Source organism: Alnus glutinosa, chromosome 8 (genome assembly GCF_958979055.1).
Source record: "Alnus glutinosa chromosome 8, dhAlnGlut1.1, whole genome shotgun sequence".
Classification (NCBI taxonomy): Eukaryota; Viridiplantae; Streptophyta; class Magnoliopsida; order Fagales; family Betulaceae; genus Alnus; species Alnus glutinosa.
In genome coordinates this window covers 7,763,612-7,789,815 of record NC_084893.1, presented here as the reverse complement: position 1 = coordinate 7,789,815, position 26,204 = coordinate 7,763,612, and the positions used below count along the sequence as shown (strand labels likewise).

Genomic DNA, 26,204 nt, shown 5'->3' with positions numbered 1-26,204 from the left:
TAAAATAAGTTAAATGGCACGCCGTTAAAAATATTGGGCGAAACGTGGATGAAAGCACCATCTGCGTTTATTGGACGTATACACGTACATCTGTGACAATTTTTAAAATCGAGAGATCAATTTGATTTTTGGTTAAACTAGAGGCACATGAAAGGTCTTTTAACCCTATATATATATATATAAAGAATTCTATATTACCCTTCTTCTGTACTATTGTTAGAAAAAAATAAGCTGTTATAAAACATGATCATACATGTAATTAATCAATGATCTTGTAGTTTAATGGTATTTTAATTATTGTTTATGAAGAAGGTTTGGGATGGGACTGAAGAAGGAGCATGTGATTTGTAATTGTGGATATGGGATAATTTTTTTTTTTTTCCCATAATGTCACGAGTACTATAACGTACTCATCGATTAACTGCAGATACCACTTCGTTCCACTCACTGATTCATGTTTTGTGAATGAAAATATCTCCATTTTGCATGTATTGAATTCAGATTTTTCTATAAATTGACATACCAAAGCACTTCATGATCAAAACACACTACGAAATCTCAGTGCAGAAAACAATATTGCCAATGGCGTAAAGCTCAAATCAAAGCATAATACCCTAGATCATAAGTTGACTCATAGCTGTTTTGATCTGGTTGAAAGCTTTTTTCCTTCTTTTCACCATGTGTATATATATATATATATATATATATATATATATATATATATATATATATATATATATATATATATATTCATCCCTAGAGGCATTTCCATGATGACACTCATAATTGAGCTATACCAGGGAAACGGCTAAAAAGGAACATTTACTCTTAGTTAAACTAAGAATAGTTCATACAATGGATAACCAATTTCTTTCAACCATTTCTAAACAGTCTTGTTCTGTCCCTCAATCAATACAAAACTCAATGAACGAGCTTGTGTTTCTAATCATAGAATTACTTTTCTAGATCACCAGATATTTACAGCTCTATCCCAAAAACAAGTACACAGCTGAGCGTCAAGATACCCTAGCAACTTCAGCAGCAATGATTTCTAAATTTTACAAATAATTCTCTCAAAAGTTAGGGTTAGAACTATTTTTACAATTATACAACAGTCTATGAACTGGATTCTTCAGGCAGATTCTTCACACTGCAGGGATCTTTCATACCTGGAGACTCTCCTAAGTCTCACTCCCAGCACCCATCCTCCAGAGAAGACGCAGGAACTGCAAAAAAATGACTCACCAAAATACAGCTTCTCAAATATTCAGTTGTACAATTATACAAGAGACATCAGGGATGAGTTGAGCATATTCAAATTAGCTACTGCTTGCAGGTGCTACATAGTAGGATTCTCTTGCGAAGCTTTTGACTCTTCCAAGACTTCATTTCCAGTACTAGTGCCTTTTCCTACAGAATAGGCACTCCCAGGAACCTTGACTAAAAGCTCGTCCTCAATTATGTTTTCCTGTTTCTCTGAATGCCCTTGGTCCTGAAATTCATTAGTCCAATCAAGTTGTGACTTTTAAGCAGATAATTAATTATGTTTTCATGTCTCCAAACATTACTGAAAGGGCAGTCAGCATTAACCATATCAGACAATTAACCACTCTATCCTAAATGCAGGGTAAAAACTCACGCTCTTCATATGGATTTCAAGCTTGAAAATCATAATAAAAGAAATCACAAAGAGGTAGCCTAACTTACAGGAATCTTTAACCCAGCTGAAATGAAGCCAAGAAACAAGGTAATATGTCTTAGCCAGTGTGAAGAATAAATCACAAATTCCTTTCATATTTTCCCACCTCTAAGTTAGACAGCCACAAAAGATTTTGAATTCTAAAAAATATGATCAACAATGATTTAACAAGACTCCGCCATCTGTGAGTCGTCACTACCATTACTGGGGTATCAAAATGCAATAAAGGCACAACAAAATCAGCTATTTTATTTCCCTAAATGATAAACTTCATTAGAACAGGAGACCTGTACTCTCAGAATATACCTCAATATTAGTGTTTGTCTTTTTCGTCTTCTGATCATTTTTGAGGTCATTCATAATAACGTTGAGTTGTTTCTTAGCTTTGGCCCTTGTTGAGCGTCGATCAGCACATTGTGCTGCTGTAACATCAGAATGACATGCCACACACAAAGTCCTCATGTTCTCTAGCCTGCATTCACCTACAGAAATTTTAACAAAGATGAATTTAATAAATTTTGAACCAAGCTTAAATTCAATCTGCCTATATAGCGTGACAGGGGAAAAAGTGAAAAGGATTGGCATTTCCAAGCCTAAAGAAGCCTTAAAGATATACGTACCCTTAGCAAAGTCATCGTAAAAGTTCAAAACAAATAAAATAAAGAGTCTGGGGCAGCAACCCTACCACCACTAACAGTTATTCTCTTTAAAATTCAGTTAAGAGACTTGCTGGTTAGTATTGCCTATAGTTGGACTGATATCAGCTGAGGGCCTGAGACAATTCAGTACTAGTAATTTTAGTATGTCCAGAAGAATTCAAGTCCCGTACCAAAATCCAAGGGCTTAGTATACCTATTATTGAGTGGATTAGGGAAGTTGAATGCTTGGGAAAAAAAAAACAACAAAAGAAAGAAGTGGACTATGGAAAGTCCACGTGCACCAGCTCTCAAATTGAAGCAAAAGCAAGCACGTCGCTGGTTTTGAACAGGTGCCACTAGATTCTGATCTCTAGATGGAGATCCTAGTACAACAAACATGATTTAACCAAACACTGTAAGTGAAGAATTTGGTAAGACTATTTTCACCAGCCCATGTACTAGGATTTCCTAAGAAGCCCCCCAATATGAATGGAAAAACTGTCAAAGAGATCCAAGGATACCTTAATTATTATAAGGTACCACCAACACCAATACATTAGATTAATTAAGAATGTGGCAGGTCTAGATATAACGATTTGAACTTGTATGCTGATTCATCACATGCATCAAGCTTTGGTATAAATTGGATTGAAAATAACCACTATTTACAAAACATTTGCTTATATAGAATAGTTAGTTACTAAGAAATTTCATAAAAAGAGAGTATAATCATCAAAACATAGCTGTTCTATTTTCCATAATGATAATGCGCTATTTAAAGTTACCGGAAAAGGAAAGGCACTCATTATACCTTGTCTCATACAGTACCACTTTAGGATAGTTCCATAATTTGATATCTGGAGCATTGAGTTTGTCATTTATACATTGTCCTACTGTGTGTGTATAGTTATATCTGAATTCTTTGATCTTGTTTAATTGTCTAAACACTGTTTTACATATTGGCAAGATCAACTGTTATAGAGTTGTATCATTACCAGGTTATTACGATGATAATGATGTGTTGGAGTCCATGGACATTATGACTGAGACCATTGTATATCCATGCATTGTCTGGTAAAAAAACTCTACAAATTCAAGGTGGACAATCTTCGGCAGGAGTTGCAAGTTCAAACATAAACTGGTATGAAAGACATCAAGTAGACAGATCACTCTTCCAGGGAGAGCACACCCCCAAACATTAATCTCAAGATAAAATAGTATTATACCTCCACCTCGGTAGACAGGAACAATGTGGTCTGCATGCCATGCATTGCCCTCGGTGGGATCATTAACAAGCTTATCAAGCCTGCAGGATATCAAACAGATATCGTTAGGTTTGGGATCATTACAGACATTTGGGAAGAAACAAGATGAGCCCATTGGTTAAGTATCACACAAGCTGATTTACTCTGTAACAATAGTCTAACCCTTCCCAGTTCTGAGGAAAGCCTACCAAAATTAGCTCAATAGATGGACAGCATTATTTTCTATTTTTTCTAAAGATGGACGATGTACACTTGATAAACATAAAAAGAATATTATTGAGCTCAATGAAAGCAGCCAGACAAACACCACATTCAACTTGAATGTAATAATGTATATTATTTTGTCCTGCAACAAATAAAATTACCGACATCATTTTTCTTTCAGAAACTTACAAGTTCTTTCGTCTAGCCACATTTGGTGCAACCTTCTCTATGTACTCTTGTCGTCTTGATAATGATAAAGGTCTTATGTGGTTCACAAGCTTATGACAGTCTAATTGGCAGATTGCACAGACCCCATGTTCTATTTGGAAAAGTTCCTGAAAATTATGTTACTTGAAATAAATATGATTGAGCAGAAAACAAATGAGAAATATTGAGAAAGCACCCAATACTTTTTAGTGAAAATACCCCATGCATGCAAACAAAAGATACTGAGATGACAATAGTTTCAACTTAATCATAAAGTATGATATAGTTCATATTCAAACCTGACGGAGGGATCTGTTGCTAGTTCTTAAACGAAATTCTTCGAAGCAGGCTAGATTACAAAAAAGATCCTCAAAAAATTCTGGTGTCTTGGCATTGTTGCCCCTGAAAGTAAAAGAATATCACTGAAATAAACAATATAATTATAGCAACATCATTTATCTGGACTTACTTGCATGGTGCCTGACAGAGTTTACAGAGGGGTTCATCTGTCAGGGTCCAACCCTGACTGTATTCTTTCTCCTTCTTGCCAGATCCACTACACAAATTAACCATTTTCCACACAGCATTTGATGGTAAAGGCTGACTAATCTCATATAAAGGTGTCGTGCGTCGCTTGCTTCCACCCTTCAGCAGTCCCTGTTATAGAGAACAATTGAATTGTTACTAAATAAATATACAGTAACATCCAGGAAAGAACCAGAGTTCGAATTCAATTAGACAGACCCCATTGTTGTGGTTAATGCTTTCACTCAAGTAGCACAACTCAAGAGTCAAAGGAAGTTGTAAAGGTTTCCCAAGTAACTTTCTTCGGTCAATGGGTCTTAATCTATTCCACTCATTAACAAATTCCACAAGAACATGCCTATAAGCTGGGTTATCCTTCAAAGATGTGAGAGATGCTCCTTTGTTATCCTCAGCAGCTGGAGAATTTAGTGGCTCAAGTTCCTCAGGCCGGAAATTCTCAAAAAGTGGCCTTGGTCTCAAATCTTTCCCAGGAATGCAAGAATACAAGTGGATCCTATCAGTATATTGGCTCACCTGAAAAGTAGATAAAGCTAATCACAATTTATTAAAGCCCATACAACTGCTTTCATATGTACTCTTACATCACTACTTGCAACTACCAGAAGTATAAATTGTTCAGACAACCGACCAACACAGAGATAGAGAACGCATTTGCATAGCAGAAAGTTATCCGATCAGACTTGATTGTCACAGCCATAGTCTAGTGATGGATGAATGCAGAGATAAGTTTTCCCTAAAAGTGACAGGCCTTACTCTTCCAGAACAAATTTCACTGCAAACTCCAAATTTCAGAAGAATATGTCGATGGTATGCAAATATAATTATAGTATTAGAACCTTCGCCACATTTAGAAAGGAAATGCAACTCTCTTTCATTAGTAATCTATGCTGGGCCGATACCTTACCTCAAATCGCAAGGAGCCTACTTGGTCAAAGCAGCTTTCATCAGATTCAATTGGCAGAGCAGGTCCAACGTCATCTACTGTTGATGGAGGATGGAATTTGAGTTCCTGCATTCTCAAATATATATCAATATAACCCCTTTCATTAATTATTTTTTTAGAAGAAATAGTGAATCAGTTGTCTATGCCGGAACACAAAAATTACTCAAGTTGTACCTTTTCAAGTCTATGGTTATCTTTGCTGCCCTCATTTGTATTACAATGAGAAACTTTGCCAGCAATTCCAGTTTCAGCTTCAGAATAATTTCCTTCCAATGTTTCGTCTGAAACAGGAACCTTGGCTATAGTCACACCAGAAACCATATGAGCCTGTTCTAACAATAAAATTCGTCTATTTCAGCCAACCAAAGAAGCAATTTATAGAAAAGTGGATGGGGAAAAAGACATGGAAATCTATAAGGAATTTTTTAAATATTTTCTTTAAAGTTGAAGTTTTACATTAATATCAAGATCATCTCTTTGGGTTGGACTGCCACCACCAGATCTACAAGGTTTTTCTAATCTATCATTTATTGTTTCAGCTGCTTCACCATATGCTTCAAATGGCTGCAAATTCATAGCTAAGCCAGAGTCTGGCAATTTCATCCTCTCTGTAGAGAGTTTACCACAGCCTGCTTTCAAAAAAATCTGATCTTCATGACTTCTATCACTTTTACCAGATGTTTCCAAATAAGAGACACCTTCAACCTGGCAATCAAAAAGATGATGTGGAATATAACAAACTAAGAATCAATTGACAATAATAATGAAATCACAGATAAATGAACTACTTAAAGAAGTCTAAAATTTGTATTTCATAACAACAATGCTCAATATGCCAGGCAAAGAATGAATAACTTCTACTCAAGAACATTGCCATAAGCCAAATATATTAGCCAATGAGGTAGAAGGGAAACCAAGTTCCAAAACATGACCATGCTCTCATGCTCACAGCAGAGTACGAAGCAAAGTGAGGGCCACATGAACTTAAAGAACAAACAGAAGAGATGCTTGGTCAAGTTGCCATTCTCATTATAATTCTATCTGCTTCATTCAAACCAGACATGACATCTATATTATTTGAATTACTGAATTTGTATCTACGAAAAGAGCTGCCCAATTAAGCACATTTCATGGTCCTTGAAAGTTCAATAAAACTTGGTCGTTGATTTTTCTCACATTAAATAAATAGAGTCCAAAGAGAATGAAAGTACACATTCTGCATTCAACATTAAAATTGTAAATCAAAGACATCTAGAGGCCAACAAAGGCTTTCCAATATCCTGAGAATCAAGCCGAATGAGCGTGGGAGAGAGAGATGTACAAGTAAAATCAAGAGTCAAAACATAAAGATGTACAAGTTAAAAGTAAAACAACCAAAGCACGTATAACAAATAGGGGGAATCCCAGGCAACTTATCTAGAGAAAGGGACCAAACACCCAAGGTGTAGAACTTTAACTCAACTTAAAGTGATAAGCATATTCAAGAATCTTTTAATTCCTTTCCTTCCAGAGCTAAATGACCCTTCTTAGTTGTTAGACGACATCTTCACATGCCAAGCACTGAAGATAGCATCTATCAGACCTAGCCCACGAAATCCCCTCGAAAATAAAGACACACCCCTCCAAATATATAGCAGCTACAAAGGAACCAACACCCCACCGCTTAAACAAGTAGTCAATCCAAAGCAATTCCCAAAAGAAAAAACCCAATTCAAATTTTTCTTCTCTTACGTTAATGCAGCTTAGCTGTCCTACACACAGATATCCACCCCCCTCGCTGCTACTTTATGCAGTAGCACCTAGAACACAATCTATCTTATATCTCATAGATTTTTACAGTGTCTAGGGATAACTTCCATCTGTTCTTGCATATAATGACATGCAAAGTCAACAGTTAGTGCTATTTTCAGCAAGAAAGTCGAGGTCTCAAAACTTTTCAACTTCATGTTCTTAAGTTGAAAAGGGTAATTTAGGAAAACTGTTGGTTTGAAATGAGCATTTCCAGTAACAGCGCTACTCCTACCTAAAAATAAAGGCAGGAAAAAGTGATTGGGAGGATACCGGTATCTCTTGCATGGAATCATATTTTCCATCTGTTGTAGAGGAAACACGGCATAAACTCCTGTTTAACTTTTTCCAATGCAAGTCATCCAAGGTATCCTACAATGTGAACAAATCATCAGTTTATGTGTGAAACAGAAATGTCTAAAAATCTAATGACAAAAAGAAGAAGAAGAAGAAGAAGAAGATGAAGAAGATGATGAAGAAGAAGAAGAAGAAGAAAAAATTAGAACCTTTGCACAAAAAATGTATATGCTGACTGCACTTGTTTGCCCTCGCCTGTGAGCTCTATCCTCAGCCTTCAAAATTAGTTTAAAGGAACTTCAACAATCAAATAGTCGCTAATATAAAATCGGGAAAGAATCAAACAATCCTGGAAATTAGGGGAAAAAAGAAGAACAAAATAGAATATAGACACAGACTTGTTTCTTGTCCTCAAGAATTAAATTAGTAATCATAACAGATAAAGAAAAAAAAAATCATAATCTGTTGTTGCTACTATTCTTATTAGCATTTTGATTATAATTTAACATTGAAATAATTGATTGCTTCATCAAGTACACCTTTGAGAATGCAACAATTACCTTGTCATTCCTAACTTCAAAATAGCCTAGATTACTTCTGTTTTTGTTTTTTTTTTTTAAGTAATAAAACCAATCTCATTAAAAGCATGAAACGCCCCTAAGTACACAGGAAGTATACAAAAGGAACAACCCAACTAGAAAGAGTAAAGCGAAAAAGAAAATCACTAAAACTAATCGACAAAGGAGACACATATGCCGCCATCCAAAGATACAAAGTTTCAAAGAACAAAAAAATAATATCCCCCATAGCCCAGATTACTAATTGTTCTTCTTTATAGAATAATGCAATTCATGCAGTCATATAGGATTGAACCTGTGACCTCACTCACTCTCCCTTCATAGATGCACTTGGTCCAATGGCAGATAAATAATCATTATTATATGAAAACCACATAAATTTCCATTCATTTTTCACATCAATTAAGTGATGTTCAGACGTGTCTACTACATATTAAGCCTTGTTGGTTGCATTTCTATAATGAAAAGTTCCATTCAAGACATCTGGGCCACATTGGATATGTGATACGGCACATCAGATACTGACATGGCTCCTTTTATGTCAAACATAGCACGCTCTCTAGTTTTCCACTGCACAATGGTTGTTCTCATTATCCTAGAATTAAATTGTGCTGATTGTTTGTAATTAAATGTGTTCGCCTCTAATTCTATCATCTCCAGTCTCTCCGCACATTCATCTCAACATGCAAATTTTGGTTTCTAAGTTATCCATTGTTAACTCAAAAGCATGCCAGTGTAGCAGTCTTATAAAGCGTGTCCTTTGTTTTTATGACTCCTTATTATAGGCGGAATTGCTTTACAAATAGAACAGCGCTGAATTGCATAAAAAGCAGAAAACATATGTATGATAATGGGTGTGACGATGAGATTGCAATGGTTGGCAGACAATCATCATATAAGAGAAATTCAATGCTACTGAAGTGATTACAGGCAAGAATAGGAGCAATTACGCATCTTGATGAACTAGAAATATTCAAATTCAGGAAAATTGTTCATTAGTGTTGGACCTGAAGCATCAACGATGGGGATTGAGGCAACTCCAAGAACACAACATTTTGTGCTGATGAAAAATCAAGTCCAACACCTCCAGCAGTTATACCGATTATTGCAATCTTAACCTGATGAAGAAGGACATCCAATGCATCAAACCAAATAATTATATACGGGCTAAAATCTGGGGAAGTGGACTTCATTGCCACATTGGACATTGACACAAGATTAGATCTAAAGATTTATTAATTGGACAGTTTATATGTGCTGGTGGTTTATGTAGGAAAATTAGCAAGCTAAAAATAAAGAAAAAATGAGATAATTTTAAGATTGTTTCCCAGAGGAAAAGATATGACAAACTAGCTCTTATTTAATAATGACCTCAGGAAGAGAAAGACGCATCAGATGAGTCCATATTAGTCATCTAACAAATACATTCGGAATACAAGTAGAAATTTCAGGTCACTAGATCAAAAACCTGTTTGGAAGTCACTGAACAAAAAGGTCCACAGTTTTCTTTGCTTGAGAATTTTTATTAAAATCAAATTAGAGGCCAGAACCTACGAAAATGAAAAGTATAAAAAGACCTCCAACAAAGGAAAAATAAAAATAAAAATAAACTCAAATAAAGAGCATCCAAGAACCCCAAGACTCCAGTGTTTTCTTTTCCATTACTGAAGTGCAAAAGAGTCCACTTGATCAAAGTTTTGGTAATCTTCAAATGGAGAGAACACATTAGTTATGCTTGATGAGCTTCACACACTTACTGCTTTTAAATCCCAGAAAACCTTTACTTCCAACAAACAACCAAAAGGTAAGAAACACCGCAGATAAATAAAGCCAAGAAGGAGAACAATATACGAACCTCATTTGAAGATCGGAAGGACAGTACAGCAGACTGCCTATCTCTGGCAAGTGTATTTCCATCAATGCGGACAAAACCAATCCCTTTCTCACATACAAATTCCTAATAATTCAGAATTGACAAATTTTACAATGGTAATTACATCCAAGTCTGATGGGCACTAGTGGAACCATGAGATGCAAAATGAATAAAGAAATTAAATGATGCTAACCCAGATAGAGTAACATACATAGGAGAATATAATTGCTACTATAATAACACAACGACCGGGAAATGCCAATGACAAGCAAAATATATAATTGATATTTAAAATCATAGTAAAAAAAAATTTGTGATCAAAAAAGTAAATATGTACTTCCACTTCAAAATCAAGTAAACCCACTTCATTAAAAATATACTAATAATAATAATAACAACAATAACAACAACAACAACAATAACAACAACAACGACAATAACAACAATAATAATTATAAATCTCAATGACAAGATTAAGCATCTACTATATAAACCAAATGGTTTTGAAGTGTTGAGTTTCATTGTTAACATATTATCAATCACATTTAAGTGAATCTCTGTGTTGGATAGAAGATCTCTTACTATTTTTATTTTTTGGATAGGAAAACACAAACCCATACTAGTTTGAACCTACGACCTCACCCTCCATTCCCTTTTGTGGATAAAATATACAGCATCAATGTCACTAAAGTGGAGCCATTTGGAGCAAGTATAGTTCAAGTCATAGGGTATCAACAATCCTCTTTAGTTCTTGTCAAACTTTGGATTAACTTTTCCATGGTTAGGAGTTATAGCCAAAAATCACATCCCAATAACAAATTGCAAGTCTTACGATACAAAAGAGTCAAAGGTTCAATAAAGTTTTGTATTGGTTTCAATGAGTTTCACCTAATAATTACTTATCAAAAAAAAAAAAAAATGAGTTTCACCTAATAATAGTGTGTATCTTCGTGTGAGTGGGGAGGACGAATAGCTCCAATTTGTTTTGCACTACACCAATCGATTCCATTTTCTATTACTTCTAGAAAATATTCATATTTAAGTTTTCCAAAATACAAACATGAGAATTAGATAAACAAGCTTATAACCCGTGCTATGCGCGGGATTCTTTCTTATAATTTAGTTTCATAATAAAAAATAAAAAATAAAATGGAAGAAGAGAAGCATAGAAAATATAGATAAAAAATGAAAATTGAAAAATACTAATATAATATAATAGTGTTATCTTTTCTGTATTACACAAAGTAATAAAAAATTATTCAATAAACATAATATACTAAAAAATCATCATACCCCGTACAAAAAACAACCGTAAGAAACTCTCTCACCATTATTTTCTTGAATTTAGTGTAAAATTTACAAAAGATAAAATAAGAAATTTCAATGAAAAACAATATATGAATTACATAAAAAAATTGGGGGGGGGGGGGGGGGGAAAGAAGAGAAAATGAAATAAGAGAACCATAGAAAATATAAACAAAAAATGAAAAATAAAAAATACTAATAGAATAGAATAGAGTTTTCTTTTCCATATACTTTTCTGGTTCATATGAAACCTTGAAAATCAATATTGTCTATCAATTAAGCACGTTAACAATGTGCATTATACAGGGAAAAAAAAATCAATGAACAATGTAAATTAAAAAATCGTCATACCTTATACCAAAACAACCTTTAATATAAACTCTCTCTCTCCATGGTTTCCTTGAATTCAAATTAAAATTTAGAAAGAAAAAAAAAAGCAATTTGAACAAAAAAAAAATAATATAAATTAGGAAATAGGGACAAAAAAAATGTAAAGAAAGAACAAAATCATAGAAAAAAAGGTAAAAAAAAATAAAATAAAAAATAAAAAGATAACCACTAATATAATAGAAAATAACTATTTTTTTTTAATATACTTTTTTCAGTTCCAAAGAAATTTATAGGTATAGAAAGAAACTACGGTCAAATAGATATTTTTTAATTTGACCATCATTCTTATATATAGCGTAAAAGAAACTACTTTTTCAATAGAAATAAAAAAATTAATATAAATTATCAATGCAAAAATAAGAATAGAAAATCAAACCAGAAAGACAGAAGCACATAAAATAAATACAAACATATTATTTACAATTCTAATGAACACAGCTCCGACAAACTTAAAAGGCAGTTTATTTTTTTGCTTTGAGCACCACTCTCCAGTAATGTAAACAACATTGCAGTTTTGCATAGCCACAAACCATTACTTCTCCATATATTTATTTGAGAAAGTGAGAGAGATATTGTAGTGACTTTTGACATTTCCCAAAGAAAAAAAACTGACGTTTGACTCTTTGAAGTTTAGTTTGTAACGGACATTTAGTGGGAGGGAAGCGGTGTTTTACTTAAAGGAAGAGAGAGAGAGGTAGAAATTAGTGAGAATTTAAGGATAACAAAATCAGATGTTTCTATTTATTTTCTATTCAATGAAAGAGATTTAATTAAGAATATTAAACGCACTGTTTATTTCACTTGAAATACATGGAGCAGTTCAATTTTACATATTTTTTTTAATTTTTTTCAGTTTTACTTAAAGGAAGAGAAAGAGGTAGATTCATTTTTTATTCAATATAAGAGAGTTAATTAGTCATATTATATACCCCGTTTATTTTACTTGAAATACATAGACTGGTTTAGTTTTACTTAAATTATCGGTTTTTACTCAAATGATCGGTTCAATGTTTAAAAAGTATGGATTAATGTCACGTGTCCTAATTTTAGGCTAACTCTAAGTTGGAACTTGTCTTATATATATGATATATGATATGTTTCAATAAAAATAAAATCCATATAATTTTGAACATTTAAAAAAAAAAAAAAAAAAAAAAAAAATTGAAATTTAATGCTTAATTAACTCTTTAGTGTTTTAAAAACATTTATATTCATTTTGTGCACAATAATCAAATAATCAAATAGAAAGGTAGAAATTAGTGAGAATTTAATGACAAAAAAAAATTTGACGTTTCTATTCATTTTTTATTCAATATAAGAGAGTTAATTAGTCATATTAAATGCACCGTTTATTTTACTTGAAATACATAGACTGGTTTAGTTTTACTTAAATTATTAGTTTTTTACTCAAATGACCGGTTCAATGTTTAAAAAGTATTGATTCATGCCACATGTCCTAATTCTAGGCCAATTCTAAGTTGGAACTTGGCTTATATATATATATGAAATGTTTCAATAAAAATAAAATCCATATAATTTTGAACATTAAAATAGCAAGAAGAAAACCACGATTTTGATTATCAAAATATAAAATAAAAAATTAACAGGAATTTTTTTTAATGTCGATATGATATCTATTATATTTCAATCCTATAAAATTATGAACATTCGAAAAAGCAAATTAACAAAAAAAAAAAAAATCTCATAAACATTCAAATAAAGAATTGCTCAACCACAAATTTCACAAACAAAATGGAAACATATTTAGATTTAAACTAAAAATATAAAAATACCAAAGAGTCCTACTTAATTATATCATTAATTGAGAGAGAGAGGCTACTTGTATCATTAATAGAAAGAGAGATTAAATAGACCGGTTTAATTTTATTTAAAAGGCCGGTTCAGTACTTAAATGACCGGTTTAGTCATTAAAAAATATGGGTTCATGCCACGTGTCACTATTCTATGTCATTCTAAGGAAGAACTCGGCTTTTATATATATATATGAATCCTTAACATTAGAAATAAGCATTTAGAAAGGTCTATTTGTTATGTAAAGAAGCAAATCAATGTAGATTCACAATGTTAATCATATCATATATATATATAAAAGCCGAGTTTTTTCTTAGAATGGCATAGAATAGTGACACGTGGTATGAACCCATATTTTTTAGTGACTAAACCGGTCATTTAAGTACTGAACCGGTCTTTTAAATAATATTGAACCGGTCTATTTAATCTCTCTCTCTCTCTCTCTCTCTCTCTCTCACTCTATTAATGATACAACTAGCCTCTCTCTCTCAATTAATGATTTAAGTAGGACTCTTTGGTATTTTTATACTTTTGGTTGAAATATAAATATGTTTCCATTTTGTTTGTGAAATTTGTGGTTGAGTAATTCTTTATTTGAAGGTTTATGAGATTTTTTATTTTTTTTTGTTCATTTGCTTTTTCGAATGTTCAAAATTATATAGGATTGAAATATAATAGGTATCACATCGACATTAAAAAAAATTCCTGCTAATTTTCTATTTTATATTTTGATAATCAAAATCGTGGTTTTCTTCTTGCTATTTTTCTTCATATTTATTTTCATTCTAAACTACACCTATGGGAACAAAGATTTTAACATGTTTTAATTTCTATAAGGGTCTTATGTTTTAATTCATTTAAATGTTCTATGAGATATTTTTTTTTCTTTTATGTGATTTTTACAGTTTTCACTTATTTTTTGTAAGTATTCTTCTGCTTTTGAAAGCCAAAAAATTGAAAAATTTTATTTGATTATTGTGCACGAAAGGAATATAAATGTTTTTAAAAACACTAAAGAGTTAATTAAGCATTAAATTTGAAATGCTTTTTTTTTTTTTTTTAATGTTCAAAATTATATGGATTTTATTTTTATTGAAAGATATCATATATATATATATATATATATATATATATATATATATATATATATATATATATAAGCCAGGTTCCAACTTAAAGTTGGCCTAGATTTAGGACACGTGGCATGAATCCATACTTTTTAAACATTGAACTGGTCATTTGAGTAAAAAACTGATAATTTAAGTAAAACTAAACCAGTCTATGTATTTCAAGTAAAATAAACAGTGCATTTAATATGACTAATTAACTCTCTTATATTGAATAAAAAATGAATAGAAACGTCAATTTTTTTTTTTGTCATTAAACTCTCACTAATTTCTACCTCTTTCTCTTCCTTTAAGTAAAACTGGAAAAAATATTCATAATCAAATCTCTTCCATTGAATAGAAAATGAATAGAAACATCTAATTTTGTTGTCATTAAATTCTCACTAATTTCTACCTCTCTCTCTCTCTTCCTTTAAGTAAAATCTTTTACTCAAACACCGCTTCCCCTCCCACTAAATGTCCGTTACAAACTAAACTTCAAAGAGTCAAACGTCAGTTTCTTTTCTTTGAGAAATGTCAAAAGTCACTCTAATATCTCTCGCTTTCTCAAATAAATATATGGAGAAGTAATAGTTTGTGGCTATGCAAAACTGCAATGTTGTTTACTTTACCGGAGAGTGGTGCTCAAAGCAAAGAGAGCAAAGTTTTTGCTATTGTTAGAACCTTTTTGTTTGTAATACTGTTGTAGCCTTTGTTTTTTTAGTTTGCCCTTTAAGTTTGTCGGGGTTGTGTTCATTAGAATTGAAAATAATATATTTGTATTTATTTTATGTGCTTCTGTCTTTCTGATTTGATTTTCTATCCTTATTTTTGCATTGATAATTTATATTATTTTTTTATTTATGTTGAAAAAGTAGTTTCTTTTACGCTATATATAAGAATGATGGTCAAATTAAAAAATATCTATTTGACTGTAGTTTCTTTTTATACCTATAAATTTCTTTAGAACTGGAAAAAGTATATAGAAAATTAGTTATTTTCTATTATATTAGTGGTTATCATTTTACATTTTTTTTTTTACTTTATTTTCTATGATTTTGTTCTTTCTTTGCATTTTTTTTGTCCCTATTTCCTAATTTATATTATTTTTTTTTTGTTCAAATTGCTTTTTTTTCCTTTCTAAATTTTACATTGAATTCAAGGAAACCATGGAGAGAGAGAGTTTACATTAATTGTTGTTTTGGTACAAGGTATGATGATTTTTTAATTTACATTGTTCATTGATTTTTTTTTCCTGTATAATACACATTGTTAACGTGCTTAATTGATAGACAATATTGATTTTCAAAGTTTCATATGAACCGGAAAAGTATATGAAAAAGAAAACTCTATTCTATTCTATTAGTATTTTTTATTTTTCATTTTTTGTCTCTATTTTCTATAGTTCTCTTATTTCGTTTCATCTTTTTTCTTTTTTTTTCCCCCCTTATTTTTTATGTAATTAATATATTATTTTTCATTCAAATTGCTTATTTTATCTTTTGTAAATTTTACACTAAATTCAAGAAAATAATGGTGAGAGAGAGTTTCCTGTGATTGCTTTTTGTACAGGGTATGATGATTTTTTAGTATCTTATGTTTATTGAGTAGTTTTTTATTACTTTGTGTAATACAGAAAAGATAACACTATTATATTATATTAGTATTTTTCAGTTTTCATTTTTTATCTATATTTTCTATGCTTCTCTTCCATTATTTTTTATTTTTTATTATAAAACTAAATTATAAGGAAGAATCCCGCGCATAGCACGGGTTATGAGTTTGTTGTTTCTTAAACTGCGAGTGTTTGTCATAAAAGCACCTGAAATAACTAGTAAACTATACTTGTCCCTTTTCTATTCTTCACCTGTCACTCTCTAGATATTATCACTAGAACTCAGATCATCTACAGGAGTGATTCACAAAACAGACCCACCGCAATGACTATTATACTGAGAAATGTCTTTGCCAAACAAAACTTGATTAAATATGACATTGATTACTAGGAAAAAAATGAGTGGCTGAGCAAACAAGATAAAGATTGACAACCATAATGCTATATCTCAACGATCAAGCAATTAACTTCTTTTGCATTCTATTTTCCAACATAATCTTAAACAAAAAAAAAAGGAATATTTACTCTATTAGTAGCATGCTTAGAATAGAGTCTAATTGTGTGAAAAGCAAAATTATTAGTAAGTTCATAAATGCTTCTACTAAACCTGCCTCCTATATTATTGTAGTTCAGCTATGCAATTGCAAGTTTTGCCTCTTGTGTAAGTTACATATGTTACAGTATATTTGAGGATGCTGTTAATATAATATAAAAAACAATGGGATTTGAAGCTTAGTCTCATAATTCCCTCCAAATCTTGAAGCTTATTAACTGATCATAGTTACCTATACCAAAAAAGTTGCCAAAAAACTCACCAGCCTTAGAAATTAAGCCAAAACATAGCAGGACTATAAGATATTCTTACTTATTTAACAAAGCCCTAAGTAGTCATGCTTCTAGTTTGTGAACACCTTGGATACAGAGTGGGGGAGGGGGATGAAGAAAGCATGAGAGGATAAAAGATTATCTGAGATCCTGGTAATATATAGGGTTTAAGCAATATACCCAAGACCTTCCATTGGAGTAGTTACCACATGTGCATTCAGGCCATATTCAATAACTGAACAGGAAGCGCCAACTGAGAAAGAACCTCACCTGTATTCCATCAAGGACCTTAAGATGATGTGCAAAAATTATCATCTTATGAGAACTGCAGTGCAAATCCAAATCTTCGGTATCATCTGACTGTGCAACAAGTGGATGAATTGAAAGCCATTCACGAAAACCGGAGAGCTTTGCAACACCAAGTTCTTGGAAGGAGAGCTTCTCCGGTCTGCAACGATCACCACTATCTGAAAGCATAGGGAGATAAGCAAATGTGCATAAAATCACCCTTTATGCATGAATTGTAAACTCAAAAATGGCTTCTTCACCCAGTAATCAAGCAGCACTCCCTAGACAACTTATTATCAAGTTAAACATCAGATGAAAGCATTAAGAACTTGCAACATCAGCATCTAATTAACCTGTCAAATCATTCTTATCAAAAACGAAATAAGTTTATAGAATAATTTCATATACTGAACTCTAAATAAATCACCTACAGATGATATCTTTAAGTGATCGAAATATCATTAAAAGCGAAAGGCGCAACCCATGTATACAGGAAATATACAAAAGAAATGATCTCTTCTGTATACTTTCTGTATGCATGGGTGGTGCCTCTTTGTGTTTTCTAATGAGATTGAATTACTTGTAAAAAAAAATTTAAATTAAAAAAAAAATGCTTTTGAAAATTTAGAAAAAACTGAATGTCTTTGAATAAAAAAAAAATAAAATTACATATATATAAACATCTAATACCTAGCCCCAATATGACTTGGACTTGAGGATTTTAACTACTAAACCTACATTAGACAACTATTTTTTTTTTTTTTTATAAGTAAAGTATATTCAAAAAGCGCAAAGGGGCGTAACCCATAGTAAATAAAACAACTATTAGAACCCTAATAAATAAAATAAAACAATAACATAACACTCATAATATAGTCCACCATTCCAGAAAATACAAAATTACAGAAATACCCTAACTCCAAAAATCAAGTACAAATAAATTATAATAAAAGCAGCTCAAACTCCATCATATCAACTATTACACATAGATTTGATGCAAAACAATTGTACAATTTTTTTTTATAAGTAGTTCAATCTTACCATCAGATTCATCTAAATTTTCTGAAGTCATGTCTTCAGCAACACTTTTTTCAGAAGCATCACTGTTCACCACCCCAATAGCAGCCTTGGCTGAAACTATATCTGATCTCTTTAACAATAGTCTTACAATTTGCCGACGCTTGGGTGGTAACTGCACTAGTAAATGCTCCTTCAAACGTCTTATCTATAATAGTCAAACAAGGATCAAATAATCAGAAATATTCTCAAAAACAAAAGATGGGAAGATAAGAAGCTGCTTGGACATTTATAGCAACAGTATTGCCCTAGAATTATTCCTCTTGGATAAGCATATCTAACTAGTTGTACTTCAAATTAAGTAATAAATTACTCCAAAAGATACATATATACTAAACACACTCTTAAATAATGTATTATGAGCAGCCAATAAACTAAGAGAAATTTTTTTTTTGATAAGTTTAGTTTTATTGAAAGCGTAAGGCGCCCCTACGTACACCAGGAAACACCTAACTAGAAAAGGAAAAAGAAGCAAGAAAATCAGCAAAGCTGATGGATAAAGGGTACAAAAAAGCCATCGACCAGAGATACAGCATATGGAAAAACAACTCTAACACCTCCTCTAAGGAGCTCTCTAGGTTCTCAAAACACCTAAGGTTTCTTTCTCTCCAAATACACCAAAATAAGCATATAGGCACCATCTTCCATGTTGTAGCGCTCCTTGATCTCCCAGACTTCCACCAACAAGCAACTAGGTCTAGCACACTCCTAGGCATGACCAAAGAAATACCAAAGCGAGAGAAAATGTTGTTCCACAGAGCGGAAGCCACATCACAATGCAGAAGAATATGGTCCACTGATTCCCCATCACGCTTGCATAGGCAGCATCTGTCTACAATGATTATGTGCCTCTTCCTGAGATTGTCCAAAGTAAGGATTCTACCTAGAGCTGTAGACCAAGTAAAGAAAGCTGCCCTCGGGAGTACCTGAGACCACCACACACTATTCCAAGGGAACCGAGTTCCTCCAGAACACGTCAAGAAACCAAAATAAGACTTAGCCCTGAACACACCTTTCTTGGAAGAGACCCAACTAAGGCAATCTGCCCAATCTCTATTCACCCTAGTAGAGTCCAAAACCCGGAAGAAAGAGGTAAAAACATCTACTTCCTAATCATGCGCCTCTCTAACAAAGCTCACATTTCACTGAATGGACCCGCCCAAAATCTCCATATTGTCAGCCACTGACGCATACTTCACCCGAGCAATGCCAAAGAGATCAGGAAACACCTCTTTCAGAACCGTATCTCCGCACCACAAGTCATGCCAAAATCTAGTCCTACTTCCATCCCCCACCTCATACGTCTCCCATCCTTTCCTTATGAACTTCCACAACCCTACTCCAAAAGCCCCTGCAATCTCACGAGAGCACCACCCATCCCACAAACTACCAAACTTGGAGTCCACCGCAAACTAAGAGAAAATTGAGCTACTATTAAATGCTCTTGCATGTAGGTAAGAAATTGGCATCCACCAACGTTCACTAACCTAGCTCCACAATCACTCCTAACTAAATAGTTACAACAGCCTTCTATGAGTGGCTATGTTTCCCCAAAATCATGATAATCAATATGATTTTACATTGTTAGTACCCGAAAATATTGGTAAAAAAATAAAATGATGCAATGGGACAAAGGTTGTAAACAGCCATCACTATAGCAGTTATTTTTTCAAAATATAAAGAATCAAGGACACAAGATACTTGAATTTCTACTTAGCAATTGATGTTGAGACCTTGACAGTGGCAAAGCTTTCTGTGAAGATAGAATTACAAAAACAACCCATCAAACATATATAGAATGAGCATTGCACTAAGCATATTGAGAACAAGAGCACAAACCATAACAGTTTGCTTAAGCAAAACATTCAACTCCTCCAAGCGAATTCCCCTTGAGAAGTCCTGCAGTAACAATATGAAATGTTTTAAAACTTTCAATTTCAGGAGCAGAATATGGGAAAATGCTAATTTCATAAAAGACATTGATCTTAATCCACAATTCTCTGGATTATAAGTTATAGTATCTCCATTAGCCAATCACATGGCTTACCTATTAGCAATGTCTAGATAGAAAAACCCTTTCAGGGTCATATCCACAAAGTGATAATTTCATCACCAATAAATAGAGTTAGCCGCATGGTCTTTTATCATTTTCTTGACAAGCATGTATCAGCTTGATGCTCTTTGTTTCTTATTGGATTCTTAAAACAACTTAACCACAAGACAGTGCAAAAATTATTTATTTTACCATATAGTGCCCTTCTAACACTACTCGAAAGAGTACCTGATAAAACTTCCCTTGAGAATCCTGGACAACTTTGACGGCACAGTAAGTTTTTGCAAACTCATATTTGGTCTTCCCCAGTAGACCGGGCCTATAAACAGCAGAATTGTCAAGAAAAAATATATTGACTAACAAACTAAGGAAATGAAAATCAATATTGTAAGATATATGGGTGTGGAGAAAACTTGCCATAAAATATTTATCTGATGAAAAATGTCATATGGCCTATGATCACCTAGGAAAAAATACAACTAAGATATTAGAATGTTGAACACAGATTGAAAATAAATCCACATAAAACATCAGAAAGCTAAGTAGGATAGAGGCACACAAAAACTGAATGACAACACTGTTCACAGGTGGCACAACCTAGACAAAGAAGGTGTCCCAGATAGTAGAACTATGTGCTTGACCTTCATAGCCACATCAAGGACAGCTTTTATCTGTCAACACACAAAAAATGAAAATGTATAGTAAAGGCTTTCTGAAAATGAAAGTACAATCAGCTAACCATAACACCCAAAAAAAAAAATGAACATGAAAGCAAATTAAGAGACAAGTTTGTACAAAAGGTACATAATATAGTTCATCCATTAGAAGCATCTCTCCTAACAGTCATTATAGAAGAGAATATGAGCACAAGCCAAATATATTTCACAACTCAAGCAGACAATTCCTATCTAAACTAGCCCCAAATAGAAACAGGTCACCTGACAGACATGTAGAAACTCTTCCAACCAAATAGGTATCATTTGTTTGAAACGAAACCAAACTGTTAAAAAAAATGTTAAATCTTTGTAACGATGGACTTATGTTACTTGGAAAGTACTTTTACACTAAACAGCTATATGTTCATGGGCAGAAATATGGTTTGTAAAGAGGCATAAAATGATTCCACACCTCCCATCAGAGATCTGCAGACTTAAGCACAGAAGCAATGATACAAAAGAAGAATTAATGTCATAGCACCTATCCAATAATAGGTTGCTCAGGAAAACCCAAAACACTACCAACAAGTGAATGTCCCTCTATTACAAAAATAGAAATGTTTAAAATTGAGGGAGAAGCTTCTTATGGTGAATGAGCTTGTCAAACACTTGAGCCTTAAACGTGGACTCTTATGCTTCTCTCATCCCGGATATTTTCCTGACAGAAATTGAGGAATAGTAACAACCCAAAATGGCAGAATCTGTAGACTTGGAAGTTATCCTTTTTCTTTGCCTAAGTCAGCAATTAAGGACCCCCCCCCCCCCCCTAAAGAAAATACTATTGCAATAAACAACTAAGGCGCCCCTAAGTACACCGGAAGTATACAAAAGGAGGAATATATAAAATGAAGTTTGGGTAGATTTTATGCTGCAAAGTAAAACAGTATCAGTCGTACTGCAGAACAAAATAATAGAAAAGATATATTTATTATGTTTGCTTTTACATTCAACTACCTTGTGAAATGTCACCCCATGAGTCAATGGTCTTATTGGTCATCTTTGGCCAGAATGCCACGCATGACCAGCCTTTTTTTTTTTGGTGGAGGGGGGGGGGGGGGGGGGGGGGGGGGTGTGGGTTTAATTGGCATGGCAGGAACTTTTTCATCATTTACTCCAACTTTTAGCACATTAACTTCCATTAATTTTTTTTAAAATAAAAAATTTGTGATACATAAGGCAAGAAAATGCTTCTTTCTTCCCATGAAGTCCCAAGACAGTAAGAAGTCCAACCTAGCCAAAACCTTCAGTCTTTCTTTTTGTCCTCCCCTGCAGGGGGTGAATGTGGTTCATTATAACTCAGTATTTGGTCATCGAGATGTATGTAAGTTGACATAGCTCCCAAGAGTAAGAAATGATATCCTCACAAGTTGACATCCAATCAATTTAATAGTAAGCAATCCACCTCTTCGTACTCTTTCCATACGAGGAAAATTATTCGGTGCACTAAGAAACAAGTTATGGTGCACACTCAACAACTTTAGAACTTAAAACAATCACAATAATCAATTTTGGCAATATCTTTTTCCAGCCCAGGCAGGTCATATTCCACGCTTGGATGTATACAAAATTTTAGCAACAACAAAAACAGTAAAAGAAATGCTCTGAAATCCTAAAAAACTCTTTGATGCAATCGAAGTCTCATTTGAAATTGCATATTATCGAGACATCATTATCATTTATTGTTTATTTAACAGGTTAGAAGAAGAGATCAAATCCACCAATAAACTTCCTAAATCAAGATATATAGGACATAGTTTGTACCTCTTCTAGTTCTGATGGTTTCTTAGAACACCGCACATGGTGAGATTCATCAACTATCAAGAAAGCCCATTCTTGCCGAAGCATGCTCTTACGCAAACGGCGAAGCATTGTATAAGAAATAACCACAACTCTAGGGCATCTCTTTAAAGAGGCAGGATTATCTCGATGCCCAAAAACTGGAGTCAGAAGGAACATGTCAGGACTAAGGACAACAAAATATTCATAATTTGAAGATCTGAAATCATGGACTGAATGAAGAAACAAGTTTTTATAAATTGTTTTCTTCTCTACTATTTTCTTTTTAAAAGTGAAAGAATAAAAAAAATAAAAAAACAATAATTGTTTCTGCTCTACTCCACAAGAGTTATACACATAAGAGTCATAATGAAGAAACAATCTTTATGTAATATGTGCTCAGCTGGTTTCTTAGATGTATATCTGCAAAATAGACCACATCATAACAGATGACTAACTCTAATTAACACTTGCATTCCCCCCCACCCCCCCCCCGCATTTTGTTTAATTACATTTCACATCACATTGAAAGAACTACTGCATTGGGTTAGTTTGATTCAATATGGATAGGGTGTCCAAGTAGTAGAAAGGAATCAACACAAATACCTTATCAATAAGGAGTCAATATAAGCATGACTACGGTTCATTTTTAAAATCATAAAAAGTTTCTCTTCTTCTGTTTTTGAAGGACCCAGCTCATTAAACTTGGAACGATAAGCTCTTTTGCAAAGTGTTCTTTCTATGACCAGCTTCAATGAGTTGCTTTGCATTTACAAAAAACAAAGATTTTGTTGATAAGAATAAAAAAGAGAAAGTGTCATAGAATTAAAGCAATTAGAGTTTGTAGCATGATTACAATAAATTCTCAGTGCTCTTAAGATAGCTCTCTCATCTTCCATGGATCCTAAACTTCAACAATCCACCCAACCAACACCCCCCCCCCCCCCCCAAAAAAAAAAAAAGGGAAAAAATTGTTTCTAATGAATAATAAGAACTTTATTAAAAAAAGGGCAAATCCCTCATAGACGAAGAGTATATAAGAGAACCAAAAAAGCCAAAGCTCTAACTGCTACTAGAATCTAGAAAACAAATCAGATCTATCAAATTCCCAGGAGGAAAATTAGGAATAAACAATAGCTCAATCCAGAAGAGATCTCAAAAAGGAGGATTTAAGAAGAAGGCGGGAATAACTTTCCAGATAGCTTCTCTGGGATATCCCCGCCCAAGAAATTTCCAACAGGAGAAGCTGAAAAATGTTACCAAGCATGATCCAAGAGACTCCAAAACTGTTAAGAACTAAGAACATATGGTAAGAAAATATTACCAAGATGGATATCACCAGGCAAACAAAAGGGAAGCCAACGTTCCAATTCTTCTGCCCAAGAAAAGCGCAAAATAGCAGGGCAAACAACTAGTGTAGAACCTTCATTCATGAAACAAAATGCAATAGCAATAGCCTGAAAAGAGATCAAGCGTATAAAAAAGTTTTTAAGTATCATGCCATCTTCTAAGAAAACTTCAAAATATGAAAGTCAGGCCTATCAATGTGTATAAAAAGTCAGAAAATTGAGCTTTCTATATATCACGTGTAATTCCTACATTACAAACACTGATCAATCATGTGCAAAATGTATAAGTTGACTCCATCTTCCAAAGCATTATACTCATGAACAGTGACATCAGTGATGGCGCATACAGTAAAGGTACATCAGTTATTTGCACATACCTGCAGTGTCTTTCCAAGGCCCATCTCATCTGCAATAAGGCACCGACCACCCCTTCGCAAACCAAATCTCACACCTTCAAGTTGGAAGGGCAAGAGTGTGTCCAGCAACGTCTTTGGTAGCTTCCCAATCAACTCATCAACCTTCTCATCAGACAGGTGTTCTGGCCTGCATGGTATCCACCGCTCTGAAATAAATGAATGAGAAAGCCTCTCGACAACATTATGCGTCCCCCATGGTATCTCTTCCACCTCAAAGCTTTTCCAGCTCTTTAAACATCTCAAAACAGAATTATAATCCCTCAGCTTATAAACACACGCCTTCCCACCACCGTGATTTTGCGTGTAGTGTGATGGCATGACCTAGGAAATGCCAAAATAACAGAAACTTAGCCCTACTTAAATGTTAAGACATCTTCGAAATTTGAAAAATGAAAACGAAAGTATCCATTACATTTTACCCAGCAAGGGTTTGCGCTGTTTTTTGATTTGTCAAATATATACTTAATCTACTGAAGCTGCATCCTTTAATATTTTCTCAGGCACAAGTCGTCAAAACTTCGGATTGTAAATCAAGTTTCTCGAAAAGAAAACCCAGAAAACACAATTGCAATCACATTACTACCTATATAAATTAAACCCGTGAAGCAAAAGCAAATAAAAATTAGACCCAGAGGGTAAAGTGCTACTTTTTTGTAACTATAAGATGACAATTTGGTTGCGAAATGGATTTCAACATAAATAATATTCTTGTTTTCCACCATTTTCTCACAACCCAAACAAAACAACAAACCACTTACAGCGGACAAACATTCGCTCAGTCTCCGCAAGCACTCCTCTTCTCCCGGATACACAAATCCTTGGACAGCCTCGGGCGCGGCGGAGAACGAGTCCGGCGAGCAGATTTCGAGCCTGACCCTGAACTTCTCGGGCATGGAAACCTGGTGGGCGGGGGCTCGTTGCTCGGGGGACAGCTTTCGGCACTTGAAGAGCTTCCAGGGGTCTTGTGGCAGTCGCTTTTCCTGTTGTTGCTCGGAGGAGGATTCTAGAAGGGCCTTGCGTTTCGCCAGCGCGGCTAGGCGGTTCGCCTCCGCTCGCTTCCGTTGCTCTTCCGTGATTTCCATTGCTTAGGGTTTCAAACCCACAAACACACACACACACACTAACAGATTTTGAAATGGAGGTACGACTGGGCGGGGAAAGAAGAGGACGACAGAGTAGAGGTTGGAATGCACGTGCGGGGGTTTGAAGCGTGTATCACGAGCTCATCAGTGTGGACCGGGCTTGTGCTAGGCCCACCATAGAACTATTCCTTTATGGGCCAGCCCAACCTTGAAATTCAATATCTATAGATAGATTAATTGATCGTGTTTTTTAAGACAATCGTATAACAGTTTATTAAATAACATAACTCCAATAATAATAATTCTAAATAAAGTATAACACTTATTTCATTAATTAAATATTTTTTAATAGTTCA

The 26,204-nt window shown here is 33.7% G+C and overlaps 1 protein-coding gene across 1 annotated transcript; it reads right to left on the bottom strand.

Annotated features, from left to right (window-relative positions):
* Positions 1-806: 806 nt before the first annotated feature.
* Positions 807-25,887, bottom strand: LOC133875797 (uncharacterized). Its single transcript, XM_062314033.1, has 24 exons — positions 25,525-25,887; positions 24,728-25,087; positions 24,326-24,458; positions 22,987-23,162; positions 21,107-21,180; positions 20,927-20,962; positions 20,738-20,828; positions 20,296-20,355; positions 18,421-18,604; positions 17,362-17,558; positions 10,021-10,122; positions 9,173-9,283; positions 7,797-7,862; positions 7,564-7,662; positions 5,959-6,207; positions 5,677-5,829; positions 5,464-5,568; positions 4,758-5,072; positions 4,483-4,670; positions 4,313-4,415; positions 3,996-4,141; positions 3,564-3,643; positions 2,006-2,181; positions 807-1,492 (listed from the first exon to the last, which is right to left on the bottom strand). Exons 1-24 carry the CDS (start codon positions 25,846-25,848, stop codon positions 1,340-1,342), a joined length of 3,681 nt encoding a protein of 1,226 aa, XP_062170017.1. The 5' UTR covers positions 25,849-25,887; the 3' UTR covers positions 807-1,339.
* Between the last annotated feature and the right edge of the window lie 317 nt (positions 25,888-26,204).